Source organism: Ornithorhynchus anatinus, chromosome 9 (genome assembly GCF_004115215.2).
Source record: "Ornithorhynchus anatinus isolate Pmale09 chromosome 9, mOrnAna1.pri.v4, whole genome shotgun sequence".
Lineage (NCBI taxonomy): Eukaryota > Metazoa > Chordata > Mammalia > Monotremata > Ornithorhynchidae > Ornithorhynchus > Ornithorhynchus anatinus.
The window spans coordinates 17,033,671-17,049,321 of NC_041736.1; the positions used below are offsets into that span (position 1 = coordinate 17,033,671).

General features: G+C 41.5%; 1 protein-coding gene across 3 annotated transcripts in view; it reads left to right on the forward strand.

Annotated features, from left to right (window-relative positions):
- The window catches only part of HAT1 (histone acetyltransferase 1), a 58,366-nt gene extending 49,105 nt beyond the window's left edge, over positions 1–9,261 (forward strand). For 2 of the 3 annotated variants that reach the window (XM_029072571.2, XM_029072572.2), the window contains one exon: positions 8,866–9,261. In XM_029072571.2, coding sequence (XP_028928404.1) covers positions 8,866–9,033 — 168 coding nt within the window. In that variant the 3' untranslated portion in view covers positions 9,034–9,261. The remainder of the gene's footprint in view (positions 1–8,865) is intronic. The other variant, XM_039913168.1, reaches the window with a different exon arrangement.
- The last annotated feature ends 6,390 nt before the right edge of the window (positions 9,262–15,651 follow it).

The following is a 15,651-nucleotide window of genomic DNA, read 5'->3' on the forward strand; positions in this document are numbered from 1 at the left end:
TGAGCAAAGTATGTGGTCTGGGTTGTAGTAGGAGATCCTGGAGGAACGGTAGGAGGGAGCAAGGTGATGGACTACTTTAAAACCTATGCAAGGAGTTTTTGTTTTATGTGAAGGTGGATGGTCAACCATTGGAGGTTCTTGAGGAGCAGGGAAATATGGACTGAACAGTTTTGTGTAAAAAAAAACACCAAAAAAAACCCAGGTAGAGTGAAGTATGGACTGGAGTAGGGAGAAGCAGGAGGCAGAGCTGTCAGGAAGGAGGCTGATGTAGTAATCAAGGTGAGTTAAGATAAGTGCTTGGATTAATGTGGTAGCAGTTTGGGTGGAGAGGAAAAGGCAAATTTTAGCAACCTTGTGAAAGTTGAACTGGCAGGATTTGGTGACACTGAATATGTGGGTTGAATGAGAGCGATGAGTTGAAGATAACACCAGGGCTATGGGCTTGTGAGACAGGGAGGATGGTGGTGCTTTCTACGGCAGTGGGAAAGTTGGGGAGAACTCAATTTGGGTGGGAAAATGTTCTGTTTTGGACATGTTAAGTTTGAATTGTCTGCGGAGCATCCAAATAGAGATGTCCTGAAGGCAGGAGGAACTGTGAAACTGGAAAGGAGGAGAGAAATCAGATTTTGGCATTCAGTGTAGTAACTAAGAATAAGGTTTTGCTTCAGCTTCTAAGCTATTCAAATATATCATACTATTGATTCTGTTTATTAGAAGAAAATTTAAGGTTAAACTATCAAATGAAAAGATGACCCTTGCTCTTTCTTTTTCCAGTTTTCTTGCCCCTCTCTGGCAGCCCAGACATGCTGCCCTCCAATTCAGTGGTTTCTTTTTTTCCTCTTTTTTTTTTTTTAAAGTAGTGATTTATACGGCATTGCCCCATCCACTCACAACCCCTCCTCCTTCCCACTTGTAACCCTAGTTCCATGCCCTAGCCATAGGAATGGGGCAGGGCAGGGCAGATCGGGGGCAAAAGCTATTTCTGTGAACATGGCTGTCATTGTCATTCCTTCTTCCCTTCTTCTCAAGGACAGGAAAGCTGCTGGAAGCAAGAGACGGAAAGGGGAAACTGATGGTGGGGTAGGGAGGGATTTACAGTCGTGATTTTTTTACTTACCTGTAGAGCTCAGCCATCAAGTTGGGGCTAATTCTGAAGCAGAACTTAACTGATTGCCTGTAAGTGTTTTGAGAGAGGTATCGTGGCTCCGTGGAAAGAGCCCGGGCTTGGGAGTCAGAGGTCATGGGTTCAAATACCAGCTCTGTCACTTGTCAGCTGTGTGACTGTGGGCAAGTCACTTAACTTCTCTGTGCCTCAGTTACCTCATCTGTAAAATGGGGATGAAGACTGTGAGCCTCACAAGGGACAACCTGATTACCCTGTATCTACCCCAGCGCTTTGAACAGTGCTCTGCATATAGTAAGCGCTTAACAAATACCAACATTATTTTGAGAAAATGTAACATACAATACAACCAATCATGACAAAGCCACATTTTGAAGGAGCATAGCTTCGCCATATGGTGGCCATATATTTAAAATTCTAAGTTTATATTGTGTCAAATTCATGTTTATGGAATTTTTAATTGATCGTGGTTTTTTCTTCCTAAATTACAAATATGCAACAGTCAGTTTTCCTTAAACATGTGTTTTCATTACACATTTTTGATTGATGCTATTGTAGAATTAGAGAAAGTCCTTCGGACAATGCAGGTCTGGCTAGAATGTGGTACAATGTCAAAAGAAACAATTGTGCCACATGGATATGGGCTTGGTCAAGGCATGAATATAAATGCAAATATTCCTTAATTGGTTGTTTTGTAGTACTTAATGTTTGTTTTGTAGTACTTATTGCAATTCCTGCATTTAAAGAGAAGTGACTGCTGGTATTTTGCGAATCTGAAACTTTCCAACTCCCCAGTGAATCACAACATGATCAAGAGCACCGTTTTCCCCAACATTAAGGAGTCCTTAAACCCTCTGTCCTACTGGGAAGGAGGTAGCTCAGCTATCTCTGTTCAGGGGGTCTTGATGACCTTTTTCTGGGCCTGGAGCCCTTTAGAAAATTTCGGTTGAAATTGTTTCTGGTGGGAAAGGATAGTTTAGACCCCGTCTAGAACCTTCTTGAATCTACGGGAACCTTGAGAAGGAAGGTGGAATTTGAACTGCATTAGACTGTACTAGTACCCTCCCAAAAGATGCCTCCAACTGGGAGATTGTCCAGAGTGGATCTTTCCAAGCCACCGTTGGAGAACAAGTGTATTAAAAGGAATTTCTTAACAACTGAAGGGATTCCAGCTGCTGAGAACATATGTAAGCGGAGTACATTAAGAAAATACCAATTCAGAATTCTGTAGGGTCATTCATTCAATTTTATTTATTGAGTACTTACTTTGTGCAAAGCACCATGCTAAGTGCTTGAGAGAGTACAATTTAACATAATATTTAGAGAGAATGATCAAGATTCAGGTAGGAATGCTCTGCATGCCAGGAAGACATTAATGTATGCAATGAGAATCTCATTAAATATTCTGAGGAACTGCTAAGAGCCTAATGATTAAAGCTACAGTTTATTAAGAGAACACTCTTAGAAAATATCTGATCCTTACTGAGTCAATTGTTAATCTTATAAAAATTAAGTTTTTAAAAAAACCTCATCACCAACTTTAAGGAGGATTTCCTTTAATAATAATGTTGGTATTTGTTAAGCGCTTACTATGTGCCGAGCACTGTTCTAAGCGCTGGGGTAGACATAGGGGAATCAGGTTGTCCCACGTGGGGCTCACAGTCTTAATCCCCATTTTACAGATGAGGGAACTGAGGCACAGAGAAGTTAAGTGACTTGCCCACAGTCACACAGCTGACAAGTGGCAGAGCTGGGATTCGAACTCATGAGCCCTGACTCCAAAGCCCATGCTCTTTCCACTTAGCCATGCTGCTTTACAGTGGACTGTGGATTCATCACAGGTTTATGCCTACATATATAGTAAGTGTCACTGAAAAAGCACAGATAGTTAGACTTGTAAGGTTTTACTTCGCTGATTCATTCACCACTTGGTATCACTTGCTTCCTCAACACTCCACACTCATTCTCCCCACTGTCATCTGTACAAGAATGTATTTTTTTAATGGCATTAAGTGGTTGGTATATGCCAAGCATTGTACTGACTGCTGGGGGTAAATACAAGCTAATTAGGTTGGACACAGTCCATGTCCCACACAGGGCTCACAGTCTTAACCCACATTTTACATATGAGGTAACTGAGGCACAGAGAAGGTAAGTGACTTCCCCAAGATCACACAGCAGACAACAGAGCAGGATCAGAGCTCAGGTCCTCCTGAACTCCAAGGCCTGTGCTCTGCCCACTAGGCATGCTACTACTGAGAGGAACTGCTGCATTTTGTTTGAATTTGTCCTAGGGTGGTTTGTTGCTCAATATTGTCATCTTCTCAGTTTGCAGAAGATCAATCAAACAGTCAGTCCTAAGTGCCTACTGTTTACAGAGCACTGTACTAAGGGCTTGGGAGAGCATACTATAACAGAGTTGTTAGGCATGTTCCCTGTCCACAGTGAGCTTACTGTCCAGAGGTGGAGATGGGCATTAAAATAAATGACAGATATCAATCAGTGGCATTTATTGGGCATTTTGTGTGCAGATTACTGTACTAAGTACTTGGGAGAGTACAAAATGACGGTTGGATATGTAGGATATGAACACGTCAGCTGTGTGACTGTGGGCAAGTCACTTAACTTCTCCGTGCCTCAGTTCCCTCATCTGTAAAATGGGGATTAAGACTGTGAGCCCCACGTGGGACAACCTGATTCCCCTGTGTCTACCCCAGCGCTTAGAACAGTGCTCTGCACATAGTAAGCGCTTAACAAATACCAACATTATTATTATTATAAGTGCATGTGGCTGAGAGTGGGGTAAATATCAGGTGCCTAAAGGCTACAAATCCAAATGCAAAGGTGATGCAGAAAGAAGAGGGAGTAGGGGAAATGAGGGCTTAGTTGAGGAAGGCCTCTTTGAGGAGATGGGATTTTAATAGGACTCTGAAGGTGGGGAGAGTGGTGGTCTGTTATATATGAAGGGGGTGGAAGTTCCTGGGCAGAGGAAGGTTATGGGCAAGAGATCAGTGGCAGTAATAATTATGATACTTGTTAAGTGCTTACTATGTGCCAAGCACTGTTCTAAGCACTGGGGTATATACAAGTTAGGTTGGACATTGTCTATGTCCCACATAGGGCTCACGCTCTTAATCCCCATTTTACAGATGAAGTAACTGAAGCCTAGAGAAGTGAAATGACCAGCTCAAGGTCATACAGCAGATGTGGCGGAGCTGGGATTAGAACCCATGACCATCTGACTTCCAGCCCCATGCTCTATCCACATAGCCATTTTAATGTCATTAAAGAGAAGAGAGCAATGTGAAAGTAGAAATTTAATTATCCTAAATATCTATCAATATTGCATGAGAATATTGGCCTCCCCAGAAAACTATTTGTGGTCTTGGTAATGTTTTCAGAATATGCAGAGCAAAAAATCTATTTATTAAAATAAGTGAATTTAATTAGCCACTTGGAAAAGAGCTTATCTGAGATTTGAACATTAGAATTATGGAAAATACCTTTAGGTCATGTTTTGCTGCCCGACTGTAAGTGGTATCTTAAACTCTGCAACCATATTTAGTGATCTGCTGAAGTTCATTTGTCATCATCAAAAAGTATCTGAATGCCCACTGTGCCCATTAACACGGTTAATAAATATTACTGAATAGTCCTGCCGAAATAGTTATTAACTATGGCATAATCTTAATGTTGTAACATTTAGCTCCTTCATTTCATTGCCCTTTGTATAATATGCATTGCTTCTGTAATCACTGAATAGTAATTGTCAGGAGGGAAATGATCCTACTGTGTTGTAATATTATGTTTTCATAATGGAAGCAAACCAGTGCTGCTACATGGTATAGATGAAACTGATTACTAGCTTAGGAGGGAAGTCAGGTAAGCAAAATGGAAATTGAAATATGAGCTGTGATATAACAAGCCATATAATAATAATATTTATTAAGTGCTTACTATGTATCAGGCACTGTATTAAGCACTAGGGTGGATACAAGCAAATCGGGTGGGGGACAGTCCCATATCCCATGTGGGGCTCACAGTCTCAATCCCCATTTCAACAATGAGGTAACTGAGGCACCAAAAAGTGAAGTGCCTTGCCCAAGGTCACACAGCAAATGGCAGAGCTGGGATTAGAACCCATGAACTTCTGACTCCCAAGCCCATGTTCTTTCCACTACATTCTGCTGCTCTCTTGCCAGATGCAAAATAAAGTATAGTTAGTCCACTGTGCTAGTGAGCTTTTCCCTACCAGTTTTGATTTTCCAGGACTCTCCTCTAGGTATATCAATTAAGGGACTGTGGTATATTCCCTCAATTCCCCCCCCCCACCCGCCCCACCATTTATGGAACAACTAATTTTCACTAGTTTTCCACAGACAGGAATATGAACTGCATCATAGCAGTTCTGCAGAATGATCTGTCCTCCTGCCCAAAGGACCTGATTAGAACTATTTTACTCTGTACATTAAAGTTCCATCCAAATCTCCAAGTCTGCATTCTCTCCTGTGGTCCCCTCTGCTGTCTTTTTCCAGTGACTTTAATGACTCTCCATTTGAAAGTGTACTATTTGTGCTCTTTTGGCAGACTGTAAGGCCTATGGACAGTGAACGCTGTCTGCCGTTGTAGGGGAACTTGAATTGTGATTACATAATTATGTGGGAAGAAAGAGAGGAATACAAAGAGCCTGTCTATGGAACTATCGGTTTAATGATTACTTTGTAAGTGCAAGTCCAGCAAGTGTTCTGGCCTTAAACTCATCTAACAGTGAGAGAATAGTTTCAAGGAGTGAGGCCATGATTAAATGTTAGGGCTGGAGGTTTGGGAGCTTTTGACTTATTCCTGGAATTTAACCCATAATGTTTCAAGAGAGTCATGGAAAGCACTCTAGTCTGATTCATTGTTCAAGCCCGTCCTATCATCTGAAATGCTTGCACTCCCCCTCCTGCCCCCACCCAGCCTTGCCAAACTGTCACTCCCTCCTCCACAGTCATTTTTAAAAGTCACCTTCTCCATAAGGCATACCTGTGAATGTATCCATTTGTTACTGACATATAGGGAATTAAAAAGTATCTATATTCCTGTGCCTTTAACTACACACTATACTAAGCATGTGGGAGAGAACAATGATTAACACACATGAGCCTTGCACTCATAGAGTTTACAATCTAGTGGATTAGATATTAAAATAAGTTCCAGATAGGAGGAAGTGTTGAGGAGGAAGAACTGACAGGACTGGTAATAGAGAATGAGAGAGGGAAGAGCCAGAGATAGTACTTAAGGGACAGGGAGGGTGCTCTGTAATGTGAGGGCAAGTCAGGTGGAGAAAAGGAGTTGGATGGGAAGATGACTTGAGCTTTGGATGTATTGAGTTTAAGGTGCTGGTGGGGCATCCAGGTAGAGATGCCCTGGAAGCAGGAGGAAATCTGAGGTTGCAGACCAAGAAAAAGACCAAGGGCTAGCGAGATAGATTGGCAGTCATCTGCACAGAGCTGGAAGTTGAAACCACAGAAATGAGAGAGCTCCCTGAGGCAGCGAGTGTAAATGGAGGAGAGAGGACATCCAGGACACCACAGTTAGGGAGTGGGAGGCAGAAGAAGAGCCACTTCAAAGGATCAGTAAGAGGGAAAAGGAAAATTGGGAAAGAGCTATTTCAGGAAAACTAAATTTAGATAGGGTTTCCAAGAGGAGGATGTCGAAGGCAGCTGAGAGGTCAAGGAGATTTAGGATGGAGTAGAGTCAGAATTAGCAAGGAGGAGGTTACTAGTGACCTTGCAGTGAATGGTCTGGGAACTGAAGGGAACCAAAACCTGACTTTAAAGGATCAAGAAGGGAGTTGCAGGAGTTGCACTGGGGGTTTGGGCCACAATGAGAGATTGGAAACTATGGGCGATAATTGGAGGATACAGTGAAGTCCAAAAAATATTTTCTTTATGATAGGAGGGACATGGGTATGATTGAATGGAGAGGGGAAGGAGCCATCAGTGAATGAGCATTTGAACATAGCAGTCAAGGGAGAAGAGTAGGTACAAGTGGGGTATGGTATGGTTGTGGGGTTTTTTGTGTTTCTGTTTTTAAAGTAAGGGATGTGGTCAGAGGCGCAGGTGGTTACATTTTTTTAAAGGCTGGAGATGGTTTCTTTAGAGAGCCAAGAAGTATGAAAGAGTGTGTTGGGAGTGCACTGAGTAAAAAAGCGTGGGAGGACTTGGGAGAGCTCATGCCTATTGGCTTTGATTTTTTGACAAGTAATTGGCAAGATCATCGTGGATGAGAGGAGGATAGGAGTTTCAGAAGGGAATTAGAGGTTTGGAATAATTGATGAGGGCACTGGACATAGAAGTTGATGAGGGAGAAGTAATAAAATTTGCAGGGTGAAATTGAAAGCAGAGTTGTAACGAGAATGAACCTGAAGGAGCCCAAATTGACCTGGCTTTTATTAAGCAATTATTACGTGCGTAGCACAGTGCTCAAGGCTATGCTAAGTGCTTCTAGTGTAGACACATTCCCATTCCCACAGAGGGCTCAGAGTCTAAGTGGAGGAAGACAGGCATACAGAAAAACAGGATAAGCTGTACACAGTGAGAGCTATTGGAAATACAGAGTTTAGAAGCATTACCGAAAACACAGGGTTTAGAAATGAAGGGACATTTCATGAGAAAACATTTCTTGGAGTTGGAAAGGCACACTGCCTTCACTGGTGACGTGCCGTTTCCCCTGCAGCAGGGAAATGTGAGGTTTCCCACCCACAGGGTGGTCAGGAAGGGGGTGAAGGACTGTCTAGCCATTGGGCAGTCCCTGGCAAGCCGCAGAGCTCATCATGGGGCAGCAGCTTTGGACATATGGGCCTTCCCTGTAAGATCATCGGTAAAAATGTCATCCCTTTCTTTCCTTTCCACCTCCCTCCCCCAATACTCAGGAAGGGAAAATTGATAGCAGATGACTGAGAAAAGACAGAGGCTTTTAATATTTTATTCACTTCTGTCTCTATAAAAAGGATCCACTATGAACAGCAGACCAGGGCCTAGAGGAAAGAGCATGGGTCTGAGAGTCAGGAGACCAACCTTCTAAACCTAGCTCTGCCACTTGCCTTGGGCAAGGCACTTAACACCTGTGCCTCAGTTACCTCATCTGTAAAATGGGGATTAAAATACCTGTTCTCCTTCTTTCTTAGTCCCATCTATATTGTGTCAACCCCAGCCCTTAGTAAAGTGCTTGGTCCATAGTGAGCACTTAACTACTATTAATATCATTATTATCCCACTTTAATTGACAGGTTGGATAGTGGCCGGCATGGTACCAATACTATCTCTGCCTCCACTCCTTCCCTTTGCCATTCCTTGGGATGGAGGAGGAGGAGGAAAAGTAGCCCCAGAAGCTCCCCCAAAATGTTGAATTTGTAGTTCTTTTAAAAAGTTATTTGAAATAATACTAAATTTCCCATTTTAGAGAGAAGTATGATAAATTGGGAATAAAATGAAGATTCTGGCCAGTCTTTAAGGTTACTTAGAGCAGAAAGTGATCAAGTTTACTTCATTTAAAATGTTAGGCATGGATATATGTTTAGGGGTCTGTTCCCAAGGTTATCCTCTCCAGTTTGCCAAGTACATTCTAAGTCTGCTTAAAATTGAAGCTAAAAGTAGACCCTTGTATCCTTTTTAAGCACATAAAATCTCTTTTTCATTCACTGTTGACTTTAGAATATTTAGACTTCCTTAAATTCTAACTTTTTTTTTTTCTTTAAGAAAAAACAGAGGGATCTTGCCAAAATGAGAAGATTTCTCAGGCCAGAAGAGCTCACAAACCAGATGAACCAAATAGATATAAACATGCAACACGAACAATTGGAGGAAAGCTTCCAGCAACTTGTCTCAGATTACCGAAGGATAATAGAACGACTTGCCCAAGCGTAAAGATGCTATTCTTATGTACAGGAAATTTACAGATGATACATTGCATTATGAAAAATCCACAATGGCTTCCTATTTGCAAATTCTCTTGTGACATTTTACTCCATTAAAGGTTATCTCTTTCATTTTTTTTTGTTTGAATATTTACTATTTTTTGTGATGTAATTTTTTTAATACTTTAAATCCCAGTATCCTTTAATTGCTGAATAAACAAGACTGAAACATCTGATACAAAATTGCAATTGCATGGTTTAAAATACATTAAATACAAACTTGTAGCTGATTAATAAGTTGCTAGCTACTGAAGTAACCGTAATGCAGGGAATACGTTAGCTACAATTTTTCACTAAATGTTATTCTGTTTTTCCATGTTTGTATACTTTGGAGTCCTTCCTGCCATTGAAAGCTGAAGGAAAAGGTGCGGAGAACAACGCTCCAGCATCACTCTCATTCAGTGTTGAGAAATCCAAGGGAAATCTAGAATCCCCTGAAATTCAGGGACGCACTGTGACCTAATGGATGAGCACGTGCCTGGGATCAGAAGGACTTGGGTTCTAATCCTGGCTTTGCCACTTATCTGCTGTGACCTTGGGTCAATCACTTCATTTCCTTGTGTCTCAGTTGCCTCATCTGTAAAATGGGGATTAAGACTGTGAGTCCTATGTGGGACAGGGACTGTGTCCAACTCTATTATCTTGTATCTACCCCAGTGCTTAATACAGTGCCTGGCACATAGAAAGTGCTTAACAAATTCTGTTGTTATTCTCTGTGCCAGTTACTTCATTGGTAAAATGTGCCCATGTGGGTCATGTATTGTGTCCAAACTCATTAGCTTGTAATTTATTGTAATGCTTATTACATAGTAAGCACTTAACAGGTACCATTAAAAGAAAACCTGCACCAATAGCTAGGTGAAGCAAAGAGGTGAATTTCAATTGTATTTATTCAGCTCCTACTGCATGCAGAACTCTACTAAGCACTTGGGAGAGTGTGATAGAGTTAAATGGGCATGATCCCTGCCCTCAAGGAGGTTACAAACTAGTGAGAATTTAAATACAATTGAATGAATGGAAGAGCAAGAAAAATAAATCCATGTACATTTGACTAGTGCTAAACTACAGGAGCTAGAATGTGTGTTTTCAATACTGGTTTTGGCTAGAACATTTGGATTCAGGATGCTGCGGTGTTGGAAGAAATTGTGTGCATGCTTGAGGTTTAACGCAAGAATTTGCAAGAATGCAATCCTGCACTTTAGGAAAACTGGATGTTTAAGACAGGGAAATACAAATGTAAGGTCATAATAGAAGCCAGAACTGTACAGTCAGGCTTATTGTTGTGAGATGAGATATTATACTTTATATAGTCATACCAGCTGGTTTTGCTAGCTAACATGCAGGCTTTTTTATGGCACAGGAACTGCCTTATCTGTGTCTTAATATCTACCTTGAGACCTTTCAGTAGAGGTCATCTAGTGACTGTGAGCCCGTTGTTGGGTAGGGATTTTCTCTATCTGTTGCCGAATTGTATTTTCCAAGCACTTAGTACAGTGCTCTGCGCACAGTAAGCATTCAGTACATACGATTGAATGAGTGACTGGTGGGTAAGACCCAGAACCACGAGGTAAAGTTAGTTGAGTTTTACATAGAGATGTGAAAATTAGTTTCTAAGAGTGGAAGGGAAACTTTTTTTCCTGCTTCCCTCCCCAACACAAGATTTTTTCCCCCATCATTTCCAATTTTCAAATTGGAAATACAGAGAGGAAATGTGTTGTAAGACTTTTGAATGATAAAATGCTTTTCAAGGTGAAATGTTTGAATAACTTAGTTGTCTTTATTGGTTAAGATTGCATATTTAAGTATTTCTCAAATTTACCCTTTTTGTTCCTCAAAGGGAAAGAGTATTAGAAGCATGTGGGGTTTTTACATGACTTGAATATTTCTGATAATTTTAAATCTCTTGGCTACATCTATTCATTTGCATTTATTGAGCACTTACTGTATACAGAGCACTGTACTGCTCTTGGAAAGTGCAATTCAGCAATAAAGAGAGCCAATCCCTGCCCACAGTGGCTATCTATCTTAAAAGTGAGCAAAATGGAAAGGTGGGATTGGGGTTGTAGTTTATGGACAACATGAGAAGTAATCTTGACTCTACCTTGACCATCACTTTCAAGTTTTTGGAAGCATGTTTTTAATGGGGAATGCAACCCAAGGAAAAGTGATGGAAAAGCAGCGTGGCCTAAGGGAAAGTGCATAGGTCTCAGTCAAAGGATCTGGAATCTAATCCTGGGGCCACCACCTACCTGCTTTGTGGCCTTGGGCAAGTTACTTAACTTCTTTGTGCCTCAGTTTCCTCCACCTGCAAAATAAGGATTCAATTCCTGTACTCCTTCCTGTTTAGACTGTGACTCCTATGTCAGGGACTCTTTCCAATCTGATTTGCTTATAACCACCTCAGTGCTTCGAACAGTGCTTGGCACATAGTAAGTGCTTAAATACCACAGTAGATATAGGAGAAACAGACAGGATGCCGAGAAATAGAAAGTGAAAGGAGAAAGGGGAGGGAAAACAAATGGAAAAGAAATGCTGGGAAGTAGCATGGCCTAGTGGAAAGAGCATGGGCCTGGGAGTTAGAGGAAGATAATAGTATTAAGTGCTTACTATGTGCCAGACACTGTACTAATGAGCTGGAATAGATACAAGGTGGTAATGTTGGACAGAGTCCCCATCCCTCACAGGGTCCACAGTAGACCTGGGGTGTACTCCCGGCTCTGCCACTTGTCTGCTGGGTGACTTGGGGCAATTCACTTATCTTCTCAGTGTCATCTATATGTAAAATGGGGATTAAGACTGTGAGCCCCAACCCCACCCCACCACTCCCACCATTGGGACTTGGACTGTGTCCAATCGTGAATTTAGCCCAGCACTTACTACCATGCCTGGCATGTAGTAAGTGCTTAAATGCCATTTAACAAAAAATGAGGGTCAAAAAATAGTACAGAAATAACACGGGAGGGGAAGACCTGACAAAATGAGAGTAAATGCTGAACTTCTATTAATTAATAATTACTACACTGTATTGTCTTTAGCAACTGAGATTGTCCACCTTGTTATTCGGCACATTGACCTTACAAAACCATTTTTTTGCACCATTTCTTAGTGACCTGTTTACACTATCAATTTATTCTCGCACATCCATTTGGAACTTTTTACATGAGGAAATCAGTGTTGTGGACTTTTGCACTTGCAGTGTTTTAGAAAAACCATTTAGAAAGTCATTAGGCTCTATTAAAAAGACCATACCCTATTAAAGCCATGGAGAGATGCAACTCAACATTGTTTAGACTTATAGGTGATGGGAAGATGTTTATTTCCTATATAACCATGGAGAGCATCCTTAGCAGCTGTGTGTGAAAGTTTAACTGGGCCACATAACTCCATCTGGAGCTGTGGTTTTTGAGGGTGGTCCCCTGGTTCCCAGCCTCTCCATCACCATAAAGGTATTTTTTTGGTGCATTTGTTTTGTGTGTTCAAGAACACTGGGAATCTTGAGTAAATCTGGAGCCAAGTAGCAGGAAGCAGAGTTTCTGGGGTTGACAGAATGATTGTCCAGTTCCTGCTGAGAAGGGCTCAGCTGGAGACAAAGTATTTTTTCCTTTTTATGGGGTGCATTGATGCTGTGCCCCCAGAGTTGCAAGAGTGAAATTGAAAGTAATCTGTTCATTTTCATTGGCTTCCATAAAGGTGAGTTAAACTAGCTGCCAGGATTACTGTGATGGTCACTCGGTTGCCCTGCTAAAAGCAGATTGGCTAGCAAACTAAGAGCTGGCATAGTGTGCTCTGGCTGGGACCCAACAGAGAGAATGCCTGGCCAATTGTTGCAGCTATTTTTTATTATTATTATTATTTTTACTACATAGGAAAGCTGTCAGAAGCAGGAACAACAGCAGGTGAGCTCCTTTGCCTCCAAATCCCCCTACCTTCAGACTTCCCCTCCTGGGGATTAAGAAATCACCTCTTACTCAGAGCTTCAGATTCCATGATGGGTGGGTTATTTTTAGCCCATTTACATTTCCGAATCTTGAAGTGTTGATGAGACATGTTTGGACCACCTTTCTGACCCAGGCATCCCCTCTTCATCAGAAGTCCAGTCTGAGTGGAAAGGAGACTATTTTTAGCTGGTCTCCTTTCTCTTTCTGCAGGCTTGTGAAATGGAGTTCAGGTGTCCCATTCCATTTCCTCCTGCAGTCACAGTCTCTGAGTGGGAGGGATGCTATTTTTACCCTTCAGTTGGCTCGGACTGGCACAGAGTTGCAGGGGAGTGAGGGGATGCCTGCATCCCATTTTCTGGGAAGAGGTCAAAGGTAGTCTCCTGGACCTCACCCTTGGGTCAGAAGATGGGATCCAGGTGTTCCATTTAGCCCCTGCAGCCCCTCTCTCAGAGCTGGAGGTAGCTATTTTTATCTTGTGTCCAGGCAGAATTGGCCTAAAGAGCCATAGGGAATGTGTCAGGGGGTGGGGAGGATGTGGCGCTGCACACACATCAGGGAGGATGCATCTGGATGTTTGTGTGTGGGAGCATGTTTTAGTATGTGAGAAATTTGAGCGCTTATTGCGTGCAGAGCACTGTCCTAAGTCCTTGAGAGTTGGTAAACATGTTCCCAGCCCACAAGGAGCTTAGAGTCTACAGGGGGAGACAGACATTAATATAAAGAACTGATATGTACATAAGTACTGAGGAGCTGAGGGTGGAAAGGGGAAAAAAAACCTGGTAAAGAATAAATCAATAATGAAGATTTCATTAAATTGAAACATCAGTCTTTGCTTTAGTAATTCATACATACAGAAAGGATTCTGAAGGGTTTTTTTTAAGGATAAATATGAATACAACATCAATAACTTTCACAGTTGCACCCTTTTACTTTCACTTTATTTTGCCCTTATATTTACTTTGGAGGTAGATCAAAATTTTACAGATTTTTACCCATTTTGCAAATACGACTCAGGCAAAGATTAAATGATTAGTTTTAATATCTACACTTTATTATCATCTACATTTCAGTTGAGTGACCAGAACTGATTTGTATGCTGTGCTGAAGAGTTCTTTAAAAAAAAATTGCAAAGAAACATAACCAAAAGAGGGCAACTCCTAAAAATATGAGCACAAAAATGCTATGCTTGGGTCAAACCTATGGTACACTCCACCCAAATTCTGTAATCTGATATTACCAGCAAGATGCTTGGATGAACAGTGTTATGGCCACCTGCTTGACATCACTCCTAATGCTTAGAAATGTACTTTTAAAACCCCCAATTTATAAAAAAAAAGTTGGTATTGGTTAAAGCGCTTACTATGTGCAGAGCGCTGTTCTAAGCGCTGGGGTAGACAAGAGAATCAGGTCGTCCCACGTGCGGCTCACAGTCTTCATCCCCATTCTGCAGATGAGGTAACAGGCACAGAGAAGTTAAATGACTTGCCCACAGTCACACAGCTGACAAGTGGCAGAGCCGGGATTCGAACCCATGATCTGACTCCAAGGCCTGTGCTCTTTCCACTGAGCCATGCTGCTTCTCTAAAATGGTATTCAAGTGCTTACTATGCGCCACGTACTATACTAAGCACTGGGCTATATATAATGTTGGACATACTCCATGTCCCAAGTGGGGCTCACATTCTTAATCCCCATTTTACAAATGAGGTAACTGAGGCACAGAGAAGTTAACTGACCTGCTCAGGGTCACACAGCAGACAAGTGGCAGAGCCAGGATTAGAAGCCAGGTCCTTCTGACTCCCAGGCCCATGCTCTATCCACTAGGCCATGCTGCTGCTTAAGTTTTCTTCTATACCCCTTACATTCCCTCTAATAATTATGGTATTTTCATCCCCTGAATTTATTCCTAACTTTCTTCAATCTACCAATATTTTCAGCCTGCTTAACTTCCTGTGGTAATGAATTCCATGTGTTTACCAATCATTGTGGGAAAAAAATGTTTCCTTTGGTTCATATAGAACTTTTTCCTTCAAGCTTTAATGACTAGTCCCTTATATCCTATTATTTGATTTAGCGAACAATAACAATTCTATGTTCTTCCTGTGTTACCGTTCATGATGTTGTAGGCTTCAAATCATATCCCCTCTCAGCCTTCATCTTAACTGCTCCGAGTTCAAATTCTTTCAACTTGCTCTCATGCAGAAGTTCATTCGTCCCTCTGATCATCCTAACGTGTTCTGTGCTTTTCCACTTCTGTGTTTTCCTAAAATGCTGTGATCAGAACGGCATGCAGCTCGCAAAGGGGACAGTCTAGAAACAAGTAGTCTTAGATTGATTTTGATGCTTAAAAAAGGCATTTTAGAATAAGCTTTATAAATGTGTTGAAATTTATCAGAACTAAGCAAATAAAGAGAAGCCAAGATTTGTTCAAATTAATCCATTCTTCTTACCTTTTCTCATATAACAGTTCTCCTGAAAAGTCAGTTTGTGTTTGACACATTCGCATTGTAGTAACTTGGGCTTTGGGAGTCATCTTGTGCGTGTTCACAATAGTTTCTTCTGACATCACATCATGTTCTATCCAGGTAAACACAATGTGTCAGAACCATGTTGCCTAATTCCCTAACAGT